Source organism: Microtus ochrogaster, chromosome 10 (genome assembly GCF_000317375.1).
Source record: "Microtus ochrogaster isolate Prairie Vole_2 chromosome 10, MicOch1.0, whole genome shotgun sequence".
NCBI lineage: Eukaryota > Metazoa > Chordata > Mammalia > Rodentia > Cricetidae > Microtus > Microtus ochrogaster.
In genome coordinates, this window is record NC_022016.1 from 70,534,853 (window position 1) to 70,557,941 (window position 23,089).

At 37.9% G+C, this 23,089-nt stretch overlaps 1 protein-coding gene across 8 annotated transcripts in view; it reads left to right on the top strand.

Moving 5' to 3' along the window:
• Nucleotides 1–23,089, top strand: part of Mier1 (MIER1 transcriptional regulator) — a 51,897-nt gene that overhangs the window by 22,025 nt on the left and 6,783 nt on the right. For all 8 annotated transcript variants that reach the window (XM_026782116.1, XM_026782111.1, XM_026782112.1 and 5 more), the window contains 8 exons: nt 8,686–8,847; nt 9,441–9,573; nt 10,896–10,960; nt 13,423–13,495; nt 16,060–16,211; nt 16,852–16,933; nt 18,058–18,152; nt 21,229–21,356. In XM_026782116.1, coding sequence (XP_026637917.1) covers nt 8,686–8,847; nt 9,441–9,573; nt 10,896–10,960; nt 13,423–13,495; nt 16,060–16,211; nt 16,852–16,933; nt 18,058–18,152; nt 21,229–21,356 — 890 coding nt within the window. The remainder of the gene's footprint in view (nt 1–8,685; nt 8,848–9,440; nt 9,574–10,895; nt 10,961–13,422; nt 13,496–16,059; nt 16,212–16,851; nt 16,934–18,057; nt 18,153–21,228; nt 21,357–23,089) is intronic.

Here is a 23,089-nt window from a genome sequence, read left to right on the forward strand (position 1 = left end):
CTTCTCCCTCTCCCTCCCTCTCCCTGTCCTTCTCCCTCCCCTCCCCCCTTCCCCAGAACTAGATTTACATTGTGAGCCATGTGGTGCTGGGAATTGAATCTGGAACCTGGGTTTTTTGGGAGAACATCAGTACTCTTAACCACTGTGCTATCTTTCCAGCCCCATATAAGTCTTACATTTAAATACTTTGATACAGTTAGATGAATTAATTAGAATTTACTGTGGAATACTAATAAGGATGTTAAAGTCATGCACACAGTTTATGAAGTTATGTGTTTGCTGTGAATTACCAGTACTGAAATCTAACCCTTTTCCATTGCTCTGTTAGAACTCACAAGACCAACCATGGGCACAGTTGTAGCACTACATTCAGAAGAAACATTAATATCAACTACATCTATATATATTTCAATGCATTGTAGAAGAAAAAGGCTCTTACTAGTAATATCTTTTCTTAATACACACTGTAAAGCACTGAACACATTCCCAGTAAAGCACTACAACCTAGGTCTAGGGATTGAGGCGGCTCCTGAGAAAGCCTGCACTGACCTCTTGAGTGCATACCCTTACCTTTTTGTAAAAGCTGTTTCCCAATTTCTTATTTTTGTCACTTCTCTGAATTCTCTTTCTAGAAAAAAAAAAAATGTATGATGGGTTGTTTTTTTTTGTTTGTTTTGTTTTTGTTTTGCAGCATATATGATTAAAAATGACAACATGACCACTGCTAGGTATGGTTGAAGAGATAGCTTTTATTGTAAATATGAGGGAAAGAACAGCCAGAGGCATCTGGAAGAGTTCAGACTGAACATGAGCATGGCCAGCAGAAGAGACCTGTCCATGAGAGGACAGAGAAGGGGAGATGTGAGAGAGGAAAGGAAAGAAGGGCAGAAAGGACCGGGAGCCAAGAGAAGAGGACCAAGAGAGTACTTGACTGAGATGTCTGGGTTATCTGGGAACCACAAACTGGGGGAAAGGAAATTAACCCTCAGGCTTGAAGGGGCTTTAAGGTTGGGTAGGGAATGAGAAGTACTTTGTAAGCTAATAGGCACCATAGTTAGCCATTTGTCCTGAGCTTCTTTGGGACCTGATGGTATACATAGGCTGAATTATAAAAGAAACCCCAACATGGAAGTTGTAAAAGAAGTTTACTGACTTTATTTCTTTGTAGTTTGTCTTCTAGTCAATGACTAGCCCTAAGTGACTAGTTACCTTAGAAACTGTCTTTGATCTAGATATGGTCCCTGAGGACTTACCTCCTCTCTTCATGAGCCTGTATTGCTGAGTCATTTTGGTCCAGTAGATGATACTAAGAGTAAGCCATCCACCAAAGGGCTCTACTGTGAAAGCTTGCATCTGCCACATTCATGAGAGAAGAGTCATCTGTTCTACAACCAGAACATTAATGCTACTCTGATCTTTTTTTAATTAATTAATTTATTTATTAATTAAAGATTTCTGCCTCCTCCCCGCCACCGCCTCCCATTTCCCTCCCCCTCCCCCAGTCAAGTCCCCCTCCCTCTTCAGCCCAAAGAGCTATCAGGGTTCCCTGCCCTGTGGGAAGTCCAAGGACCACCCATCTCCATCCAGGTCTAGTAAGGTGAGCATCCAAACTGCCTAGGCTCCCACAAAGCCAGTACGTGCAGTAGGATCAAAAACCCATGGCCATTGTTCTTGAGTTCTCAGTAGTCCTCATTGTCCACTATGTTCAGCGAGTCCGGTTTTATCCTAGGTTTTTTCAGATCCAGGCCAGCTGGCCTTGGTGGGTTCCCGATAGAACATCCCCATTGTCTCAGTGTGTGGGTGCACCCCTCGCGGTCCTGAGTTCCTTGTTCATTCTCTCTCTCCTTCTATTCCTGATTTGGACCTTGAGATTTCAGTCCGGTGCTCCAATGTGGGTCTCTGTCTCTGTCTCATTTCATCGCCTGATGAAGGTTAATATTCAGGAGGATGCGTATATGTTTTTCTTTGGGTTCACCTTCTTATTTAGCTTCTCTAGGATGGCGAATTATGGGCTCAATGTCCTTTATTTATGGCTAGAAACCAAATATGAGTGAGTACATCCCATGTTCCTCTTTTTGGGTCTGGCTTACCTCACTCAGGATAGTGTTTTCTATTTCCATCCATTTGCATGCAAAATTCAAGAAGTCCTTGTTTTTTACTGCTGAGTAGTACTCTAATATGTATATATTCCATACTTTCTTCATCCATTCTTCCATTGAAGGGCATCTAAGTTGTTTCCAGGTTCTGGCTATTACAAACAATGCTGCTATGAACATAGTTGAGCATATACTTTTGTTGTATGATAGGGCCTCTCTTGGGTATATTCCCAAGAGTGGCATTGCTGGGTCCAGGGGTAGGTTGATCCCGAATTTCCTGAGAAACCGCCACACTGCTTTCCAGAGTGGTTGCCCAAGTTTGCATTCCCACCAGCAATGGATGAGTGTACCCCTTTCTCCACAACCTCTCCAGTAAAGGCTATCATTGGTGTTTTTTATTTTATTTTATTTCTGACAGGTGTAAGATGGTATCTTAAGGTTGTCTTGATTTGCACTTCCCTGATCGCTAAGGAAATTGAGCATGACCTTAAGTGTCTTTTGGCCATTTGAAGTTCTTCTGTTGAGAATTCTCTGTTCAGCTCAGTGCCCCATTTTATAATTGGGTTGATTAGCCTTTTACTGTCTAGTTTTTTGAGTTCTTTATATATTTTGGAGATCAGACCTTTGTCAGTTGCAGGGTTGGTGAAGATCTTCTCCCAGTAAGTGGGTTGCCTTTTTGTCTTAGTGACAGTGTCCTTTGCTTTACAGAAGCTTCTCAGTCTCAGGAGGTCCCATTTATTCAATGAGGCCCTTAATGTCTGTGCTGCTGGGGTTATACGTAGGAAGTAGTCTCCTGTGCCCATGTGTTGTAGAGTACTTCCCACTTTCTCTTCTATCAGGTTCAGTGTGTTCAGACTGATATTGAGGTCTTTAATCCATTTGGACTTGAGTTTTGTGCATGGATCTATTTTCATTCTTCCACAGATTGACATCCAGTTTTGCCAGCACAATTTGTTGAAGATGCTCTCTTTTATACTATTGTGTGTCAGTGTTTGATGACTTTATATCTTCCTCTCTTGACTTTAAGCCAGAGACAGTGTTTGTCTTTTTTTTTTTTTTAATTGTGTCTTGGTATTTTGCCTGCATGTGTGTCTTTATACCATGTGTGCCTGGTATCTGTGGAGGGAGGCCAGAAAAGGGTGTCAGATCCTGTGGAACTGCAGTTACAGACAGTTGTGAGCCTCTGTGTGGGTGTTGGGAACCAAATCCTGCTCTTCTGCAAGAACAGCAAGTATTCTTAACCACTGAATCATCTCTCCAGCTCTTGTTTGTCTATTAGATAACCCGCTCTTTTAAAGTTCAGCCAATGTCCAGTTAGCTTACACAGATATGACTGCCCCACTTTTTATTTATCGTGTTTATGCATCTTACTTCCCAAAGCACATTATAATGTACCTGTTTTTATTCACCTTGTGTCTGTCCTTATCCCTCTTAGTCTTATCTACTCAGCCCTTATCTCATCTTGCATCATGATGGTGAACATTTAACCTGAGTCAGATTTTAAGGAAGAAAGCATATGTGATTAAATAAGCAAGCTAATGAGTTAGGTAACCTGGGTTCTTAATGTAACTTCACTATTCCAAAGCATATAACTTGATTAACATTGTTAAACTTCTATCCTTACAAAGATAATATCAAGCGCTTGACACAATGTCTGGCACATTTTAAACTACTATATAAATCTTAGTTGTATCATTCCTGCAGTTCTCAAAGCTGCAGCACAGCTGTGAGCATGTGCTATATGCCCCATAGCTTTTGCTTCTGTCCTTTTTCTATATCCTTACTCCTAGATGGAGGATAAAATGCAGCTATTTCAGTACAATGTTTCAGTGTTAGTTGAATGATCCCTTAATACCTGGTAGAATATAGACTTTGATAATGAAACTAGAAATTCTCTAGACTAGTTGACGGGTAGACTCTCATTCACTTATGTCTACTGGCCAAGTTTTAATCATCCTTTAGTCTTTTTCTCTGAAATCACTATTGTTGATAGCATTAGAATCTCTGAGAGTACAAAGACAGAACTGTGTCTGGAATTAACATAGTGAATTCACAGAGTATTGTGCATAGCATGTGATTAAGAGCAGGAAAAAATATCTATGATTTGAGGCTCAAATGATACCTTAATTTCTGATTGTGGTTTTTCAAGATAGGGTTTCTCTTTGGAACAACCCTGAAGCTCTCTGGAACTAACTCTTGTATCCAGGCTGGCCTCGAGCTCACAGAGATCCACCTACCTCCACCTCCCGAGTGCTGGGATTAAAGGCGTGCTCCACCACTGCCCAGTTTTAATTTCTGATTTTTAAAATGATTTGGCTTCTTTTTTCAAATCAACTTTTCATCATGTTATTCCTACATTATGTGAGATACTCCCTGCATTTTTGTTTAGCTGATTCTGATGAAATACTAGAAACAAATTGAGAAACTTTTATTTATTACATTTTTGATTTTAATAAAGAAAGCCTGCCTAAAGATCAGAAGGGCAAAGCTAAGCCACTACGGTCAGGCAGTGGTGGCACACACCTTTAATCCCACGATTTGGGAGACAGAGGCAGAAGGATCTCTGTGAGTTCAAGGCCACCCTGGGCTACACAAGATCAATGCAGAAACAAATCCATGTCTTGATGGCTTACCTTAAACCCCGTACTAGGGAGTCACATGCCTTTAATCCCGGCACTAGAGAGAATATAAAATGTGAGGAGCGAGGCTTAGTATGCTTAGTCTATTTAGTTTGTAGTCACCCAGTCTTGGTAGAGGTGAGACTTCTCTTGCGACTTCACTGCTTTGCTTTTCTGGTTTTCAGTATGAACTCGATTATCTGACTCTGGGTTTTTATTATTAATAATTTTATTATTATTATGCTACAGAAAGCTGAATGTTTTTATCCATGTCTGCCTGGTACTAATGAGGTATTCCAGTTGCAGACCAAGAGATTGTGGACAGCACTTTGAGCATTCTCAGTTTTGTTCTTGTGAGGTTAGGGAATGAGAGCATTACCTATGGCCAGATACTCCTGTTCCCTGTTAACCTAAACCCAGAGACCTAGCAAATCTGTAAACTTCTTGGTCTTTCTAAAAATGTCATTGGCCTGAGGGATAGTACAGTGTTAGGGGTGCACTTACTGTGTAAGCATAAGGATCGTAATTTGTATCCCTGCACCCATGTAAAGAAACAGCCACTGCTTAGCTGGAGTGTCAGGAATAAGTTGAAGTGGGTCCCTTAATACCTGGTAATACCTGGTAGAATATAGACCATGATAATGTCATGTTCTCTGATATGGGTGACTGATAGACCCTAGTACAATAATATCATGATAGAATAGGACCACCCAAAGGCCTCTGGCCTCTGGGCTCTGCATGCCCCACACATCACTCTCACCCCCACCCTCACACACAGATGATGTCTACCAATCCGTTGTTAGGAATGCTGTGTCCCCCTCCCCCGCACGTGCACACAAGATATCAGAGATAGTCATTTAAGAAATTTAGTTAGCAGAAATTAAGTGTAAAAACAAAAAACAGAACACCCACTATGTCTGTGGTTAATCTGTTACTGATCTTTTCATAACTTACATCTTTTTGAAATATTGGTAGGGGAGAAGTCTTCTCTTACTATGGAAAGCATGCCTGCTTTTTTTTCTTAACCATTTATCATTTGACTTCAGTGGCTGGCTTTCTCTGTGTGCTAATTTTATCACTGGTTCTTCTAGTGGATTCTGTTTGTGAGGTATTGAGGAGGCCACTTTGTATTGTCTCTGCCCTTTCTGGTATTGGAAGTGTTACTAGATTTTTGAGAAATAATATTTTATGAAGTGACTTGCACTTCTTATCCATGTTACATGAGGAAAAACAGTCCATGTTTTAACCACTCTCATTTTTCCAAGTGAAATTCCTTTTTATATAGTTAATGTCATCTATCCTTCTGTAAGCTAGCTGAGCTTCTTATCATGTTAGTGAAAGATTTTTAAAACAGTGTTTAAGCTTTATTTTCTCCCATTGGAAAGGCTGATTTGCTAATATCTTATTATACACCCATGAAATTAGTGTCCTTTGAGATTGTCTCATACTAATGTAAGAACATTTATTTGAATTTTTTTTTTTTTAATTGCAGATTAGAAGCCTGGCAGTGGTGGCACACACCTTGAATCCCAGCACTCAGGAGGCAGGTGGATCTGAGTTTGAGGCCAGCCTAGTCTACAGAGTGAATTCCAGGACAGGCAGGGCTACACAGAGAAACCCTACCTCAAAAACAAAAACCAAAAAAAAAAAAAAAAAAAAACCAATAGAGATTAGAGATCCCTCATCTAAGACATTAGGCCAGAGACAGACTAGGGTAAGACCAGCATCCTATTCTTCAAGCTGACCTAATAAATAAGACAGATCAACAGTCAAGACTGTTGTTCAATATGTTGTAGAGTGGACCAAGTACTGTGGTCTAGTCAGAAAATGATTTCAAAATAGAGTATAGCGATTTAAATGAACTCTGTTAAATTGCCACTTAACACTCATTCATTATCCCAAAAAATGAACTAAAAATGAAGCGAGCTGTTTATGAATTCTTACAGCTGATAAAAATAATAGTTACAAACTGCCATGTTAATGGGTTTTTTTTCCATTTTTACTCATAACTTTAGTAGCACTTACTCATTAACTTCAGTTGCTGAACCTGCTATTTATTTGGTATGCCCATTGGGTTTAAGGAAAATTACATGAGCTGGAATTAGAAGGTCCAGGGGTCAAAATTTTTAAAACAGCACGTGCCATTTCTCTGCTTTGCTTCCTTAATATGAAAATAAAAGCAGATATCACCATCTGATATTGTTAAAGATGTGAGGAGATTGTGTGTTTTTGAATGCTCTCACTCTTAGAGAACATGAAATCAAAAGTACCCAGCTCAGATGCTTGACCATCAGGAGATGCTGTGGGGAGGCTACTGTGTGTGGAAATAGCCCTTTTTCTATCCTTACTGTTTCTGAGTTTTGGTATCAAAGTTCTGTTCTTTTTGAGTACTGACTCTTAGTCTTAAATTTCAGTGTCCTTGGTACACTTCAGATTTCCGTGGACCAATTCTTTCAATACCTCAAATATGGTTTTGGTTATTTATACTTTAAAAATAACACAGCATGGCTGTCAATTAAGTGTCTCAGCTAACATGGTGATGCCTTGCTGGATATAGCCATTGTTTGTCAAACTATAGAGTCTACAGATTACTTCAGAACTGAACTGTCTTCTAAAGTAGGGTAACAAGTTGATTTACAATGTGTAGTACAAGTATCAAATGTCATTTTCTTCCTATGAGGTATTTATAGATTATTAATTACTAGATTTTTTTTCTTTTAAAAAAAGTTATACGTGCATGCATGTGTGTGTCTGTTGGGTGTGTGCCTGTGGGTGCAGGTTCCCAAGAAGAGCAGAGGTGTCACATCCCCTGTAACTGGAGTTATAGGCATTGTGAGCTACCCACATAGATTCTGAGAGAGGGGAGATAAACTTTGTGTTATCAACTTACATTACACATTCCAATGTATATGCAAAAATATGTTTGATATGTGAGTTAGACTTCTTTTGATCAGTATAGCACATAATGATGGAAAACAATAAATACATTGTTCTATTTAAAGAGCACCATTTTTGTAGATTCTGAATTGACATGTTTTTCCTCAGAACATGTATGTATACTTATGTTTGTATGTATAATATGTTGAGATAAATTGGGTTAAACTTTGATTTTTTTTTATAATTAGAATTTCATTATTTCTGATGCTTGACATCACTTGATTAGTGGTTGCCTTCTGCAGAAAATGGTCTTATTTTCCCAAGTAAGGCTATTTCTTCATTTTATTCATAGTGGATATGTCTTTTGGAGGAACAGAAGAAGGTTTGGTTAAAGCCTTATACACTAATCATTGGCCTTTAGATTCAGATGATGAAAATCTGATTGTATAGTAGTGTAATTTGTGTAATTTTGAAAAAGAAAATTCTTTAATGTCTGTGCTCATGTTTCTCATCTATGTGATGGGATTATTAATACAATAGTTCTATAGACAATCAATGCAGATGTTATTTTATATGTAAATTGAAGATTACTTTAGAAAAATATAGATGACTTTGTAACCTATTATTATTCTTTGTGTAATTGCTGTTGTTCCTGCAGTGTGCATTTTCTGAGTAGGGAATTTAATCTCCCTTTCTGGGTTTTTTGAATTAGATAACATGCTCTTTTCTAATTATTCTCCCTTTTTTGTTCTTTTTTTTATTTATTGTTTTCTAATTCTCTGTGCCTCAAATTATTTAGGGTACTGTTTGTAATAATTTATATAAAGGCTAACTGTGGTATGTAGACTTGAATTATTGCAAAAATTGTGATTGATTTCAGGCTATTAAATATATGAACAAGTTAAAGGTGGTCAGTTTATAGGAATAAAAGATCGGCCTTTCAGTTTTTATAGTTTGAAAATGCTAAACATATTAGACACAAAACCACACAATGCTCCAAAGAAAAAAGAAGTGTCAATTTACAGATTTGTGGATTAAAACATGAAAATATGAAATCATTGATTTCAAAAATTGACTTCTTTTGGTATACTCAGGAAGGCGACATGCCAATCCACGAGCTTCTCAGCCTCTATGGTTATGACAGCACTGTTCGCTTACCTGAAGAAGATGAGGAGGAAGAGGAAGAGGAGGAGGAAGGTGAAGATGATGAAGATGCTGATAATGACGACAACAGTGGCTGTAGTGGGGAAAATAAAGTAAGTTAGTGCTAGCTCATTGTTTTTTTTATCTTATATGTGGAACATTTTTGGTCCAAAATCCCTGTTGTATTTGTGAAACCACAAATAGAAAGTACTAAGCTCTAAATATAAGTTGTACAGTAAGTTAAATTTCAAAAATAAAAATATAGAAATGTGTGATATGAAAATTGAAAATCCCTTGTAATTCACTCCAGTAAGATAATTTTGCTCTATGTCATTCTAGATTTCTTTTAGCTTTTTCTAAATTGTACAAACTTGAAAAAAAAAATGCTGTTACTTTTAAATAATAATAGATTGTTTGGCAGTTCTATGTTCATTTTTTAAAATTATTTTAGATACAAGAGGACCACACTGCTTTCTTAATTTTGCACCCAGTATAACTCAATGCCTTTACCAAAACTCGCTCTAAGTACCCTTAGCTAAACTCTAAGTGACGTTCTAAGGTTTCACCCTAGTTCCAAGTGCTAACCCAGGAAATCACATTGTGTTTGGTGGGTGTATTATGATCTTATAGTTACCTTTAAAACACAATTTGACTATTGGCCTACAATAGCATTGTTCATATTGTAAGTACATTTCTTATTTTATAGGAGGAGAATACAAAGGATTCATCCGGTCAGGAGGATGAAACTCAGTCTTCCAATGATGATCCCTCACAGTCTGCTACTTCCCAAGATGCTCAGGAAATAATTCGCCCACGTCGATGTAAATATTTTGATACAAGTATGTATTATCATTGGTATAGTTAAAGTGTAATGTTTACTTCTATAATACCTAAAATTCTAATATGGTTTTATTGATGCTTGAATTCACTTATTCTGAAATTGCTTTCAAAGGCAAATGGATTTTGTTAGGAGTTACTAGAGTATCAAAATAAAGGCTCTGTTCTTAATGCATGTATCACAGCATTGACTGCTTTATACACAGCCTGAACATGGGTGTGTTCCTTTATCTTGTATAGTCTTGGAAGTTTTTGTTTGATTCTGAACCATCTTTGATGTATACTCATGTGTCACTCAGCAACAGGGATACATTCTGAGAAATAGGTTATCAAGTTTCTTGGTTGTGTGACTAATGTGGACACAGCACCTCAAGATGGCAGGACCACCATCATAAATGAATTGAGTCTGTTGACCAAAGACGACATCAGGCAGGACATAGCTATATATTTGTAGTGTTGTCTTCTCTAATCTTGTCGCTCCTGGGTGTAAAAACGGTGGTCAATTCTTGGGGTGTGAACACATGCTAATATAGTTCACCAGTTTCCACTGTGGAGGGATGTCATGTGGAGGTTAGAGAACAAGGGTCAACTTTCTCCTTCCAAATTACTGTGGTTTCTGAGAATCAAACTCTGATAGACTCCTTATATAGCTGAGGATGACCTTGAATTTCTAATCTTAATGTCTCCGCCCCCAAATGCTGGGATTATAGGCTTGTGCCACTATTCCTCTCCTCATGCAGTGCTAGGGGTTGGACATAGTGCTTAGTGCATGTCAGGCAAGCAGTCTACCAAGCCCTGTAAGTCATCCTCATTTGAATGAACATAACCAAGCAGCAGCTTGCCTGGTGTGAACAAAGTAGAAATTGGGGAGAATAAAGGTTTTCAAAATGTACCCATCCTGCTAATTCTTCCCCTACAGTTTTGCTCCAAATTTCCCAGTTTTATAAGTAAAACTCTTTGAACAGCATTGCTTTGTCTGAATCCTTGTCTGCTATGTGAAAACTTGCTATCGTGTAACTTACTTTGTAACTAGACATTAGTAAAGATGATGTTGACACTAATCCTGAAGTTGTCATGCCCTTACAAAATCATTTCCTGAGAAGAAAGTTGACCAGGAGATTTAGTTTTTCTTTGATTTGGGGAATTTATTTTGTCGTTATTGTCTTATATTAAATATAGTGTTCATTATTTCATTTTAAATATGAAAAATATGCTAAATCAGCAGACCTTTTGGCATATCTAAATATTTGATGGTATGTATAAACATACGATGTACAGATATGGATAAGTCCATTTTATAGTATTATTCTTTTATGTATTGTAGATAGTGAAATAGAAGAAGAATCTGAAGAAGATGAAGATTATATTCCATCAGAAGACTGGAAAAAGGTATTTTCCCAAAACTTATAGTAATATTCTAAAAACAAAAAAACATTTTGTAATGAATCATTTGTATTGAAAAAGTCAGTGTTTTAGCCTTTTTTGTGATGGTTAAGCATTTTGTAAATATTTGTTCATGCTCTTTATTAATATATCCAACTAACAAATACATTTATCTTTTCATAAAATGATAGTGTGGGTAGAATGGGACTTTACTGAGTGTATTGATACTTAAACTAATGTTAGAAATCCAAATTTCTAATCTTCTAGTCCTAAAGTAATAAATGTTGATGGTCCAGGTTGGGCTGCTCTATAAACATACAATTTAGTTTTAAGATAAACTTGCAACATTAGGTTCTCTTTCCTTAAAACGTTACATAGCATTATTTATTTAACCATACAGTTAAATTTTATAGGGTTTAATTTTATGCTATTGCATAGGAGTTGAACCTCTTAAAAAAATCATAGTACACACTGTGTTAAAGCAAATCATTTCTGTAGGAGGATGTTTTCGTTAATGAAAGATGATTATCTGATCTTTCCGCGTTAAAAAATAACCCTCTGAGTTTTGTTTTTTTTTTTCTTCGTCTTCTTTTTCTGGATTTGTTTTCATTATTTCATGTATATGGGTGTTTTGCCTGCATGTATATTTGTTCCTGTTGGAACATAGAAGCACAAAGATCAACTTTGACTACCTTCAGGAGATTGTTGTTTCCTTATAGAAGGAGGAACTAGAATATGATGTGATATTTCATTTGTATTTTGATAAATAAATAAAAGCTTTCCTGAAGATCAGAGAGTAAAACAGCCGCTTTTGTCAGCCTTACAGGCCAGGTGGTGCTGATACACACCTTTAATCCCAGTAGCCACACCAGTTTGCCTTAGATACCAGTTGGCACACTCCTAGAATCCCAGCACTAGAGAGGACTATAAAGTAGGAGGAGACAGCTCTCAGTCAGTCTCATTCTGAGATTCCTGGAAACAGGATCGCTGTTTTGGACTGAGGTAGGGGTAAGAGCCAGTGACTGGCATTTTTGCTTTTCTGACCTTCAGATAAGTGCTATTTTTTTAAAATACAAATGAAAAATCACTACAGGAATGAGTCATCAGAGATTGAGCCATTACCTTCTTTACCCTCTCCCCTATTGTATGCAATGCTTTCCCATCTGGACAGGTGCCAGAGTGTGTAGTGTAGATGATTAGCTGAAGGGGGAATGCATGTATGAATCTATAGGGAGTCATTATCCATTCTGGGATGAAGATGAGAGGTGAGTGAATAAAGTGAAAAGAGGCATAGGGATTGGCAGCAGAGGTATTCTGTAGTGGACACCATTAAGAAATATGCTGAACAGTGCGGAAGGAGTTTTGATGGTCTTTTTGAAAACTGACCATGAGAAAGTCTGGTTTTCCCTGGTCACCGGTGGAACAGTGGCTTTATTGGATTGAGCATGTCCATGAAGCAATAACATAAAAAAAAGAAGTTACTAGCAGTAGAGAGGAAGCTTTCAAACCCCAAGTCATTCCTGTAGCATGTTCCTACCTTTGGGGGGTGAGTGTTTGTTTTTGTTTTTTTGAGACAGGGTTTCTCTGTGTGGTCCTAGCTGTTCTGGAACTCACTCTGTAGACCACACTGGCCTTGAACTCATAGGGATCCTCCTGCCTCTGCCTTCTGAGAGCTGGGTTAAAGGGGTTTGCCACACTGCTTGGCTACACGTTTATACCTTTAATGTCCATGTTTTCACTTGAAGATATCAGATCCATCTGTGATGGTCCCCATTTCATGTGAAACCTCAGTGGTGATCTCCAGTTGCCTTTCTCAAGACACAGTTTCATGCCTTTTGTGGGAACGGGGCCTTTTTTATTTTTCATTAAAGAAAGTCAGGCACTAACCTCAAGAAAAAAGACTTGGTTTGGAAGTGAGTCCACTTAGTTCATGCCACACTTTTTATAGACCTTTTATGTTTTTCCCCCTTTTCTTAAAGCTTTGTTTCTCAGACTTCAGTGTGAGTTAGGATTGCCTTTGCTAAGCACTGAGCTCTGTCACTAGAGTTTCCACTCAGTAAGTATAAGTTGGGACCTAAAGACTTCAATTTCTAACAGTTTCCCTAGTGGTGCTAATGCTGCCATTGCAAAGAATCATAAGTGTAGATACTCTAAAAACACCAAAAGTTGATTTTCTGGTTTTTAGGGTTTAATTATTTTAACTAGCTGACCAAAACTCATTGTTACTAATTTTTTCCAGATCTTGTATATATTGTTTATGTTACATCTCATCCATTATTATTAATATTTTCCATCCAGTCCTATGTAAGCTCCTAGTTATTATTAACTCATTCATCCTCACAATTCTGCCATGAGGTAGGTAATTGGTTTTATGACAGAGAGCAGAGTGAGTGTACCCAAGAAGATAGTGAAGCTAGACATGAACATAAAATGTGTATCACTACCTCTTTTTGTTATGTTTAAAATAGGAAATCATGGTGGGCTCCATGTTTCAAGCTGAGATTCCAGTTGGCGTTTGTAGATACAAAGAAAATGAAAAAGGTGAGTTATAGTAATGTTACATACCTGAGCTTTTGATGTGATGGACTGATTTTGGAGCGGTGGTGTATGTTCATGTCTAGGTACACTCACCTGTTTGTGCTCATGTGGAGGACAGAGGTCATTTTTGAGCTCCTTCCCCTGTTGGCTTTTCATCTTGAGACACAGGATCTGTTTGGCTAGACTGGCTGGCCAGGGGGCATCTTTCTATTCCTCCTAGTGCCTGGATTACAGATGCTCATTGCTACTCTGGATTTCACACAGGGTGCTGGGATCTAAACCTGTGTTCTCAGGCTTGTGCAGCAGGCACTTTACCCTCTGAGCCATTCACTAGCCATGGCCTGTTAATTAACATATAAGATACGGTAAGGACACTGCAACCTACTAAATAACCCTAATAAAAGAAGTGCGTCCGTCAGAGCTGGTCACTGTAAAAGAAGGACAGTGATTGGTCCTCCCTAAAATGACTACTGGAAGCTCTTGTCTTAAACTTCACACAGTCCTGTAACTAGAGAACAAGAAGAAATGAAGACCTCATTGTCTTTTGGAGCTCCAGCAAGTTTTGGAATAAGGCCCCTATTATTGACTCAGCTCGAGTCACATGCCTGGCCAGAAAAATATCACTTTTCAGAGAGATAGGTGGAAATTTATCTTTGCCTTGGCTCATAATTTATTTGTTAGTGGCATTAGTATCTGTCCCCTTCAGACCATATGAGAATTTTGGCTTTGGTTTTCAGTAAGTGGTTATCAATATACATACAGCTTTAATGAGATGTAACTTGCATACCATACTCTATAGAAGTGATTATAGGCCTGTGCCTCCATTCCCTTGTTTTATGCACTATTGAGGATCCAGCCCAGGGCTTCATCATACTAGAAACGTACTCTGTGCTCGTTACCGAATAAACTATAATTGTCTAAACTGCAGTGTTATTCTGAGGTCCCTGATGGAATTAAAGCTATCTGTTCATCCTTAAAGGAGACTGACTTTGTCATTTGGCGCCACCTGGTGATGGTCCTCTACCCAGTTTGAGGATTTGCAGAATATTATCAGTGATTCCAGAAATGTCTTGTGGGTAATTTGTGCTATCCCATAGGTTTAAATGAGGTATGGAGAACGCTGGGATTCAGACACCCACCCCTTCATTTCCTCTGAGACACTTTTAAAACTTAAGAGTGAAGAGTTGGTTCCCTTCACAGAACAGCCTGAGCAGGAAACAGAAATTAGTACTATGTCCAAATTCACTTAGCAAGGGTATCGACATTTCAGTTCGAGTGTTTATTATGCTAACGGAATAAAGAATGACAAAAGGATATTTTTCTACATATTGTCCTTTGAGATCTATTTCAGAGAAGAGTATATATTATGAGAACCAGGAAAAGGCAGGAAGTTTTTAAAAATGCATGTGTATGGATGGAGGAAGAAAGTAATTTATGTGAAGACAGTTGATGCATTGCCTAATAGACAGGAGATTGAGTAGCTGCTGCTCCTTTTCTCAATACAAGGGATTTTGAAAGTCATCAAGTGATTTCCTTTCTATTGAAGTTTAAGTCTTTTGAGGCCTTACAAACTTTGTTCAACTGGATTTCCTCACTGCCTCCTGTCATACCTCTCCACCTTCCATCCAAACTTCTCAAAAGCTTTTGCTTTATTTCACTTCCCACTAACCTTCCCAGCCTCAGCTTCAGTCCTTACATCCTCATGTCCTTGTTAGTAGACCCAGCAGACCTCTTCTCAACCCTGGTCAGAACTGTCACATTTCTGGCTCTTTGAGGCTGTTGCTTCTTAGTTTTTATGGGGTTTCAGTGTTATTTGAACTCTCATAAGGCACTGTCTTAAGGTTATATTCCTTTTTTTTTTTTTAATTTTGGTGGGATTTAGACTATTATTACATCGGAGATTATGTTGAAACTTTTTTTTTTTTTTTTTTTTTTTTTGGTTTTTTTCGTGACAGGGTTTCTCTTTGGTTTTGGAGCCTGTCCTGGAACTAGCTCTGTAGACCAGGCTGGTCTCGAACTCACAGAGATCCGCGTGCCTCTTCCTCCTGAGTGCTGGGATTAAAGGCTGCGCCACCATTGCCTGGCATGTTGAAACTTTTCAAAGGTTGTGACTTACGTGAAAATGATTATAGCATGTGTGCAGACACATAAGAAAAAAACGCATAAGACAGGAAAACAGAGGTCCAAGCCTGATGACCTTAGTTTGATCCTGTGTTTACAAGTTAAACACTGACTCCCAGCAGGAGGTGGTAGCTGCACACACCCTCAACCCCAGCTCTCTGGATGCAGGTGAATCTCTTGAGTTTGAAGCCAGTGGCGTACAGAGCAAGTTCCAGGATAATCAGGGCTATACAGAGAAACCCTGTCTCAAAAAAATAAATAAGAAAGAAGAGCTGACTCCTATAAGTGGTCCTCTGACCTCCACATGTGTGATGTGGCACATGCACAACATACAAAAGAAAACAAATGTAGTTTAAAAATGCTTGAGTTATTTGTGTACTGTTACGTCTCTATACAAATAATGTCTTTTTTGTCAGTTTTGATTAATGTTTTGTTTATGACTTTAGTATATGAAAACGATGATCAGCTTCTGTGGGACCCAGAATATTTGCCAGAAGATAAAGTGATTGTATTTCTTAAGGATGCATCTAGAAGAACAGGTGATGAGAAAGGTGTAGAAGCAATTCCTGAAGGATCTCACATTAAAGACAACGAACAGGTACAGTAGTCAGGAAAAATTACTTGGGTTTTCCTCATAAATGACAGTCCTCCATTGCTCAGTATGGGTGCTCTGTCTACCTGAACTCCTTTTCTGTAAATTGGAATCAGCACAAGGTCTTCTGTTGATTAGCTTACGTCACTAGTGTGATGTAAACAGAAATTTATGTATACTTTTCGTAGTGCTTTGTTTTTGATGAAGTTGGCACCTTCATCACAGATAATTCCATTGTGTATATGGTCTGGCTAATACCTACTTTGAACCTTCTATAACAGCATTTTTTAAAACCTTGTTTGTCATTGTTTTTCTTTCTCAATTTGTTTAAAATTATATTGGGAATCTCAGAAGGCTACAAAGAATTACAGCTTTAACAAAATGATATTTTATGAGATTGATATCTGTTGCTGGAATACTCTGGTCACCAGGTTACATAACCTATGTTGTACATAGTGAGAGGCATAGAAGATTAGGATTGAACGCATCTTTTTTTCCTTGGTGCTCTGTATGTTGCTTTCACTAAAATTGGACCAGAAAGCATAGAAATAAACAGATGATTCAGAAAAATGTGCTCTTATAAACTAGCATCAGGCTAAACTGTTGGTAGTCTGTGAGTCTTACATAGAAACCTTTTCTTTTTTAGGCTTTATATGAATTGGTTAAATGCAGTTTTGATACAGAAGAAGCCTTGAGAAGATTGAGATTTAATGTCAAAGCAGCTCGAGGTAAGCATATGCTAGACTTTGGTTTCATGACTTGGCTGAAATTTTAAATTTAAGCTGTTTACCTAAATATGTCTTCGGCTTAATAATTGTAGTCTTTCAGTAGATATTGCAGCGCATAAATGTCACTCAAATTGTTATAGGGAATGAGATTATAAAGCTCATATTTAAAGATTTTCTTCGAGCTTTATAGTAGTCCTATGAGCTATGTAAAATAACACTTAAACTGCCTAACTTTAAAATTGTGAGACTGTGCTGGTGAGGTGGCTCAATGGGCAAAGTGGTTGTCACTAAAACTGAAAACAACCTAGTTTGATAGCTGGAAACCATGTAAGGGTAGAAGGAAAAAACCAGTTCTATAAAGTTGTGCTTTTGTGTACATAACCCGTACACAAAACACTATAATGTGGCTGAGGCAAGTGTAATTCATGAACAATAAAGCTGTAGTTGAAACCCAAGTTTTTCCTGATATACTCTAAATTTGGCTCCTCCACTGCACTGAAAGTACTATGTGTATCTATAGGTAGGACAGTGACTGGTCATTTGTTTACTTGGCATCAGTCTGAGGGCTCTTTATCCACGTGAGTCTCAGTCATCATGGTCTTGTGAGTCTGCTGGGGAGGCTGAAAAATAGTTGCTGATCTTCAGAGGAGAATTAGAGGATATTGTTAAGGCCTATTGTAGCTGGATATTATCTAATTAAGGTGAGAATTTGAGGGGAAACTTTGGAGAACAAAATATTTTTGCTGATGAGTAAACGAAGAAAGAGGATGAGGTAGGGGGCAGAACATACTTTCATGCAGAATCCAAAGTAAGAAAGAACTTAGCAAGCTGAAGGCTTGGACCGAGAACTGAGGAGAGCTGAGAAGTGGCTCATAGTCGAAGCCTGGCTGGAACTATAGCAAGACCTTGTCTCCACAACAAAGAAGGAATAAGTGGCCCACATTTGAGATTAGAGAGTTAAGGACTAATTTTTATCAAATTGGGCATTTTTATCACTATCTTTTGCAATGACCAACATTAACACTCAAGGGTAAGTTAAATTTTTTTTGCCAGAAGTTACTTTTTTTATTTCAATATCTTTATTGTATATTTAATAGTTTGCTTTTATCCCCTCATTTTGTCAGAGGAATTATCTGTGTGGACAGAGGAAGAGTGTAGAAATTTTGAACAAGGACTTAAGGCCTATGGAAAAGATTTTCATCTGATCCAGGCTAATAAAGTAAGTAATAATTTATTTAGAGTTTTTGTAAAATTGTAATCTTTTGGTTTACAACTACTTAGAATAAACATAGATAGACTGTCTGACATATTTGCCGGGTGATTTTTTTTAATTAAAAAATAATTTTTTTGTTTTGCATACCAGCTCCAGTTTTTTCTCCTTCCCCTCCTCCCACATTCACCCCTCACAGTGAATAAGGCCTCCTTGGGGAGTCAGCAAAATCTGGCAAACTAAGTTGAGGCAGGACCATGCCCCTGCTCCCGTATCAAGGCTGAGCATGGTATCTCATTCACCATTAAGGATAAGTCCTGGTCCCACTGCCAGGGACCCTACAGACTGCCCAAACCACAGTAACTCTTACCTAGTTAAACAATGTATTTTTATTCATTCTTTGAGAATTTTATACAATATATTTTTATCATATTCTGTCCCCTCCTCTAAGTCTTCCCAAATCCTATCCAACCAATTTTATGTGCTTTCCCTCTTTTTAAGTGCATGCGCACGCATGCCAGTGGTGAAAACACAGCACCAATGGAGTCTCAGTTTGTCTTAGCTGACTGCTATCGATTGTGGGGCCTGCCTCTGAGTGTGGTTAATAGAACCTGTCACTCCATTGAAGAAAACATTTTGCCTCCCTGCAGCTATCCGTTGTAAATACCTCTTTAAAGTTTTTTTAAATCTTAAAATATTCTTAACATCCAATTTACAGTGAAAATAATGATGTGATATGTATGAATGTGCTGTATTGTGCGTGTCAAAGGGCAGCTCTGGAGCCGGTCTCTTTTCCCTTCTAGAATCAGTCTCTCTGTCACTCTCCCCCATGGTACATTGGGATTGAACTCTGTCAGGCAAGCGCCTTAGCCTGCTGAACCATCTTACTGCCTTAAATCTTAAATATTTTTTATGCTTACCTAAGTCCTAAATGATCTTAAATCATATTCTTAAATGAAATAGCCTTAGATGATGGTTTGCTGTCCTATAAATATCAGTCATACAGTATATATCCTGAAGAACTAAATAATAACTTTCAGACTTGATCATTTAATTCTTTTCAAGGTTTTTTTTATTATACTTATTCATGAGTGTGGGAGGGGGCATGTGAGTGCCACAGTGCACATGCAGTAGTCAGAGGATAATTTTGTGTAGTGGTTAGTGTCCTCAGCAAGTACCTTTACCTGAGACATATTGTCAACCTTTGGGTTTTTGTTTTCATTGTTTTGACATAGAGCCGCACTATTTAGCTCTGACTGTCTGGGGCTGGAGAGATGGCTCAGCAGTTAAGAGCATTGCCTGTTTTTCCAAAGGTCCTGAGTTCAATTCACCAGCAACCGCATGGTGACTTAGAACCATCTGTAATGAGATATGGTGCTCTCTTGAGGAAGAAACCTGGTCAGTTGTCATGATCAGGTTGGACCATGAAACCCAATATGGACAAGTTCAAAAGAACTGCCATATACGGGCTGCCCATGCATACTTTAGCATTGCCAGAGTATAAATTTTATTTCAATTTTTCCAAAATCAGTAGTGGAACTTACTATGTAGACCAGGCTGATGTCAAACTCCCAGATCTGCCTGCCTCTGCTTCCCAAGTGCTAGAATTGAGGTGTGTGCCACCACACCTGGTGTTTTGTTTTGTTTTGTTTTTTAACAACAGAATTCTCATAGGATTTTTTTTTTTTTTTTTTTTTGGTTTTTCGAGACAGGGTTTCTCTGTAGCTTTGGAGCCTGTCCTGGAACTCCCTTGGTAGACCAGGCTGGCCTCGAACTCACAGAGATCCACCTGCCTCTGCCTCCCGAGTGCTGGGATTAAAGGCGTGCGCCACCACCGCCCGGCTCTCATAGGATTTTAAATAGTAACCTACCATTTTACATAATAAGGAAAAAAATGGAGTACCTTTGTGGGGAGATTACAGTAAAGTCTCAGCATAAATATAAAAACTCATGAACATTACTTTTCATGAATGTGATGAGCTGGACCTTATATTTTCAAATCTGGTACAGTACTGAGTATTTGGTATTTATTGGCCATTTTAGAGTTCATTATATAATCTATATAATTAATCCACTCCACAAATTTTCTCTCATTTCTTTACTCTGCTGATAGTTTCATTTGCAGTGCAGAGCTTTTAGTTTCAAGCAGTCCCATTTTTCAATTCTTCGATTTGTTTCTTATATTGGTAGAACCCTTTATAGAAGGTCTTCACCTGCACCTATACATTCAGAAGTTGCCAGGTTTTTGTTTTTGTTTAACCTCTGGCAGTTTCAGAGATTCAGATTTTACATTAAGGCCTTTGACATTTTGAATTGATTTTTCTACAAGATTTAGATCTGATTTCATGCTTCATTGTGGTAAATTATTTATTAAAAAATTTAAATTTATATTCGCTAGATAGTCTATGAGTAAAAAGTATTTGTTCTTTGGATTCATTTTAACCTAATTGTCACTCCTATTTGCATTAGAGAAATGCTTCTTTTATTGTAAAATATTAGAAAGGTGGTATCCTTGAACTAAAAAAACAGAATGATGAATATCATATAGTTATTATTGTGTTATTTTTCTCAGTGGATTTAGAAAGAATAGTTTTCAACACAGTTGTATTCGTATTTCATGCATATCATGTTCATTTGTCATGTATATTAACTAAGGAGTAGCTTCTTTTTTTCCAGTCTGTCTTAGAGTTCCTGTTGCTATGGTAAAACACTGGTTTATTTGACTTACACCTTCCCATCACAGTACCTCATTGTTGCTGAGGAAGTCAAGGCAGGAACTACAGCAGCACCCGTGAAGGAATACTGCTTGCTGTCTTATTCTTCATGGCTTGCCCAGTTTGCTTTCTTAGATAACTCAGAACCACCTGCCCAGGGTTAGCACCATTTATATCAATCAAGAAAATATCCCACAGACTGGTCAGTAGGCTAGTCTGATGGAGGCGGTTTCTTAGTTGAGTCCCTCTTCCCAGTGACTGTAGCTTGTGTCAAGTTGATGTAAAACTATCCAGTATAGACTTGAGAAGTTTTTCTTGAAGAGGCCCTGTTAAGGAGACTATTCTAAAAAACAAGTGTTTGTTTCTTGCAGGTGCGAACAAGATCAGTTGGTGAATGTGTAGCATTCTATTACATGTGGAAAAAGTCTGAGCGCTATGATTTCTTTGCTCAGCAAACAAGGTTTGGAAAAAAGAAATACAATCTTCATCCTGGTGTGACGTGAGTTTTCTAAACTTTCTTGGATTTTTCTTAAAAGGTTTTTGAATTTTCTAGTTTTTCAGAATATAGTTTCTGTTCCTTTCCATACATTGTCTCTTGATATGTAAAACATGCAGACTTTGTTAACTTATTAAAACTGTAAGCCACTATATATGTTAAGACAGCAAGCATTAAACCAAGGTTTAGAGTGTGGATTTTCATTAGGTATTCTGAAAATGGAAAAGGACAGTGTGTTAATATTACATTTAATTGTAATTATTTTTCTTTGAGGCAAAATCTTGCTATGTGTTTCCGGCTGGCCTCATAGCAATTTTGTTAGCCTCCAAGTGCTTGGATTGTTATGTGTGCACCATGGCCACAACTGATTTGGTTTAACCTTTGAAAACAGTAAAAGTAGGACCAAGACAAACTTATGAAAACTGTTGGGCTGTATAACCAGTAGAAGGTCATTAAAAATGAAGGGAAATTAAATTTTCCCTTGTGCAATCTGTTTTGATCTTTGGAAGTAACACAAGATTTAAATGTAGATGTTCTTAAGAGTGGAGGAAGGGCGCTGAAATATTGCCAGGTTAAATTGTATCCTCTTGTTTGCTAATCATAACTTTTCCTAGCTGTCCTGACTTTAATATGACATATTACAGAAGTAATGCTGAACACTAGCAATGCAACTCTAGTGCTCTGATTGAGACATTGTGGTAGCTCTACTCACACTATGCATGATGTGTCTTACCTGCCTAAATACAGTCCTGACACATGAAATTCTGCTGCATTCAAGCTGAGGTGATGAGGTCAGGTGCACTAGTAAAGGTGTCTTCAGCTGCTTTACAAAGATGTACTTGTTGCGTGTGTCTGATTATATTTTTAAACTCCTAGGCCATAGTGTTTCTTTGTTACTATCATTTGTAGGTAGATGTCTTTCCTGAGTACTTCCTCAGACCAGGCATTCTAAAACCCAAAGCAAAATAGCTAAAAATGTTTCAGGGAGAGCTGGGCTTAGAGCTGAGTGTTAGAGTGCTTGCTGAGTGAAGGCTCTGGGTTCATCTCCAACACTACTCCTGAGCAAGGGAGTCAATGAGGACGATCCACCTTTGTCTCAAGACAGTAAACTCCTTACACCTCCTGTTCTCCACTTACTCAGAAATGGTGATCATTAGAATGGAATTTTATATAAATAAGCATTGCAAACTTTGTAATTAAAAGTTATCATTGCTTATAAGTTAAACCCCTTACTAAATGTATTATTTTTTTCTGGATTAATCAGTGGTACCATTTCATTTCAGAAACAATGTTTAAGTATTATGAAGATATCATTATCAGCATAAGAATACACAACACTTGCTGTGCTAGGTCAGACTCCTGCTCATCCAGTTTTCTTTTTCAGAAAGCCTTAGCAGAAGACTGAGATGAGGCTTTTGTTGGCCCTGTGATGTCCAGTGCAGTAGGGTAGGCAGCGATGGTTCTCAATTAGTCCCTTATAGTTTTTGAAGGTGTTTAATATCTTAATTTCTCCTAAGGTTAACTTTTCTGTAGGTGGACAAGTCATACTTAATATAACCCACACTTTGTATTTTCTTTTTTTTTTTGATTATTCAAGACAGGGTTTCTCTGTAGCTTTGGAGCCTTGGTATGAGTTATACCAGTCCCATGTCAGAATTGAATGAAGCCACAAATGTTTTCCCCTTGGGACCATTACCATAGTTTTGTGGGATTTACTTTTTTTTTTTTTTATTTTT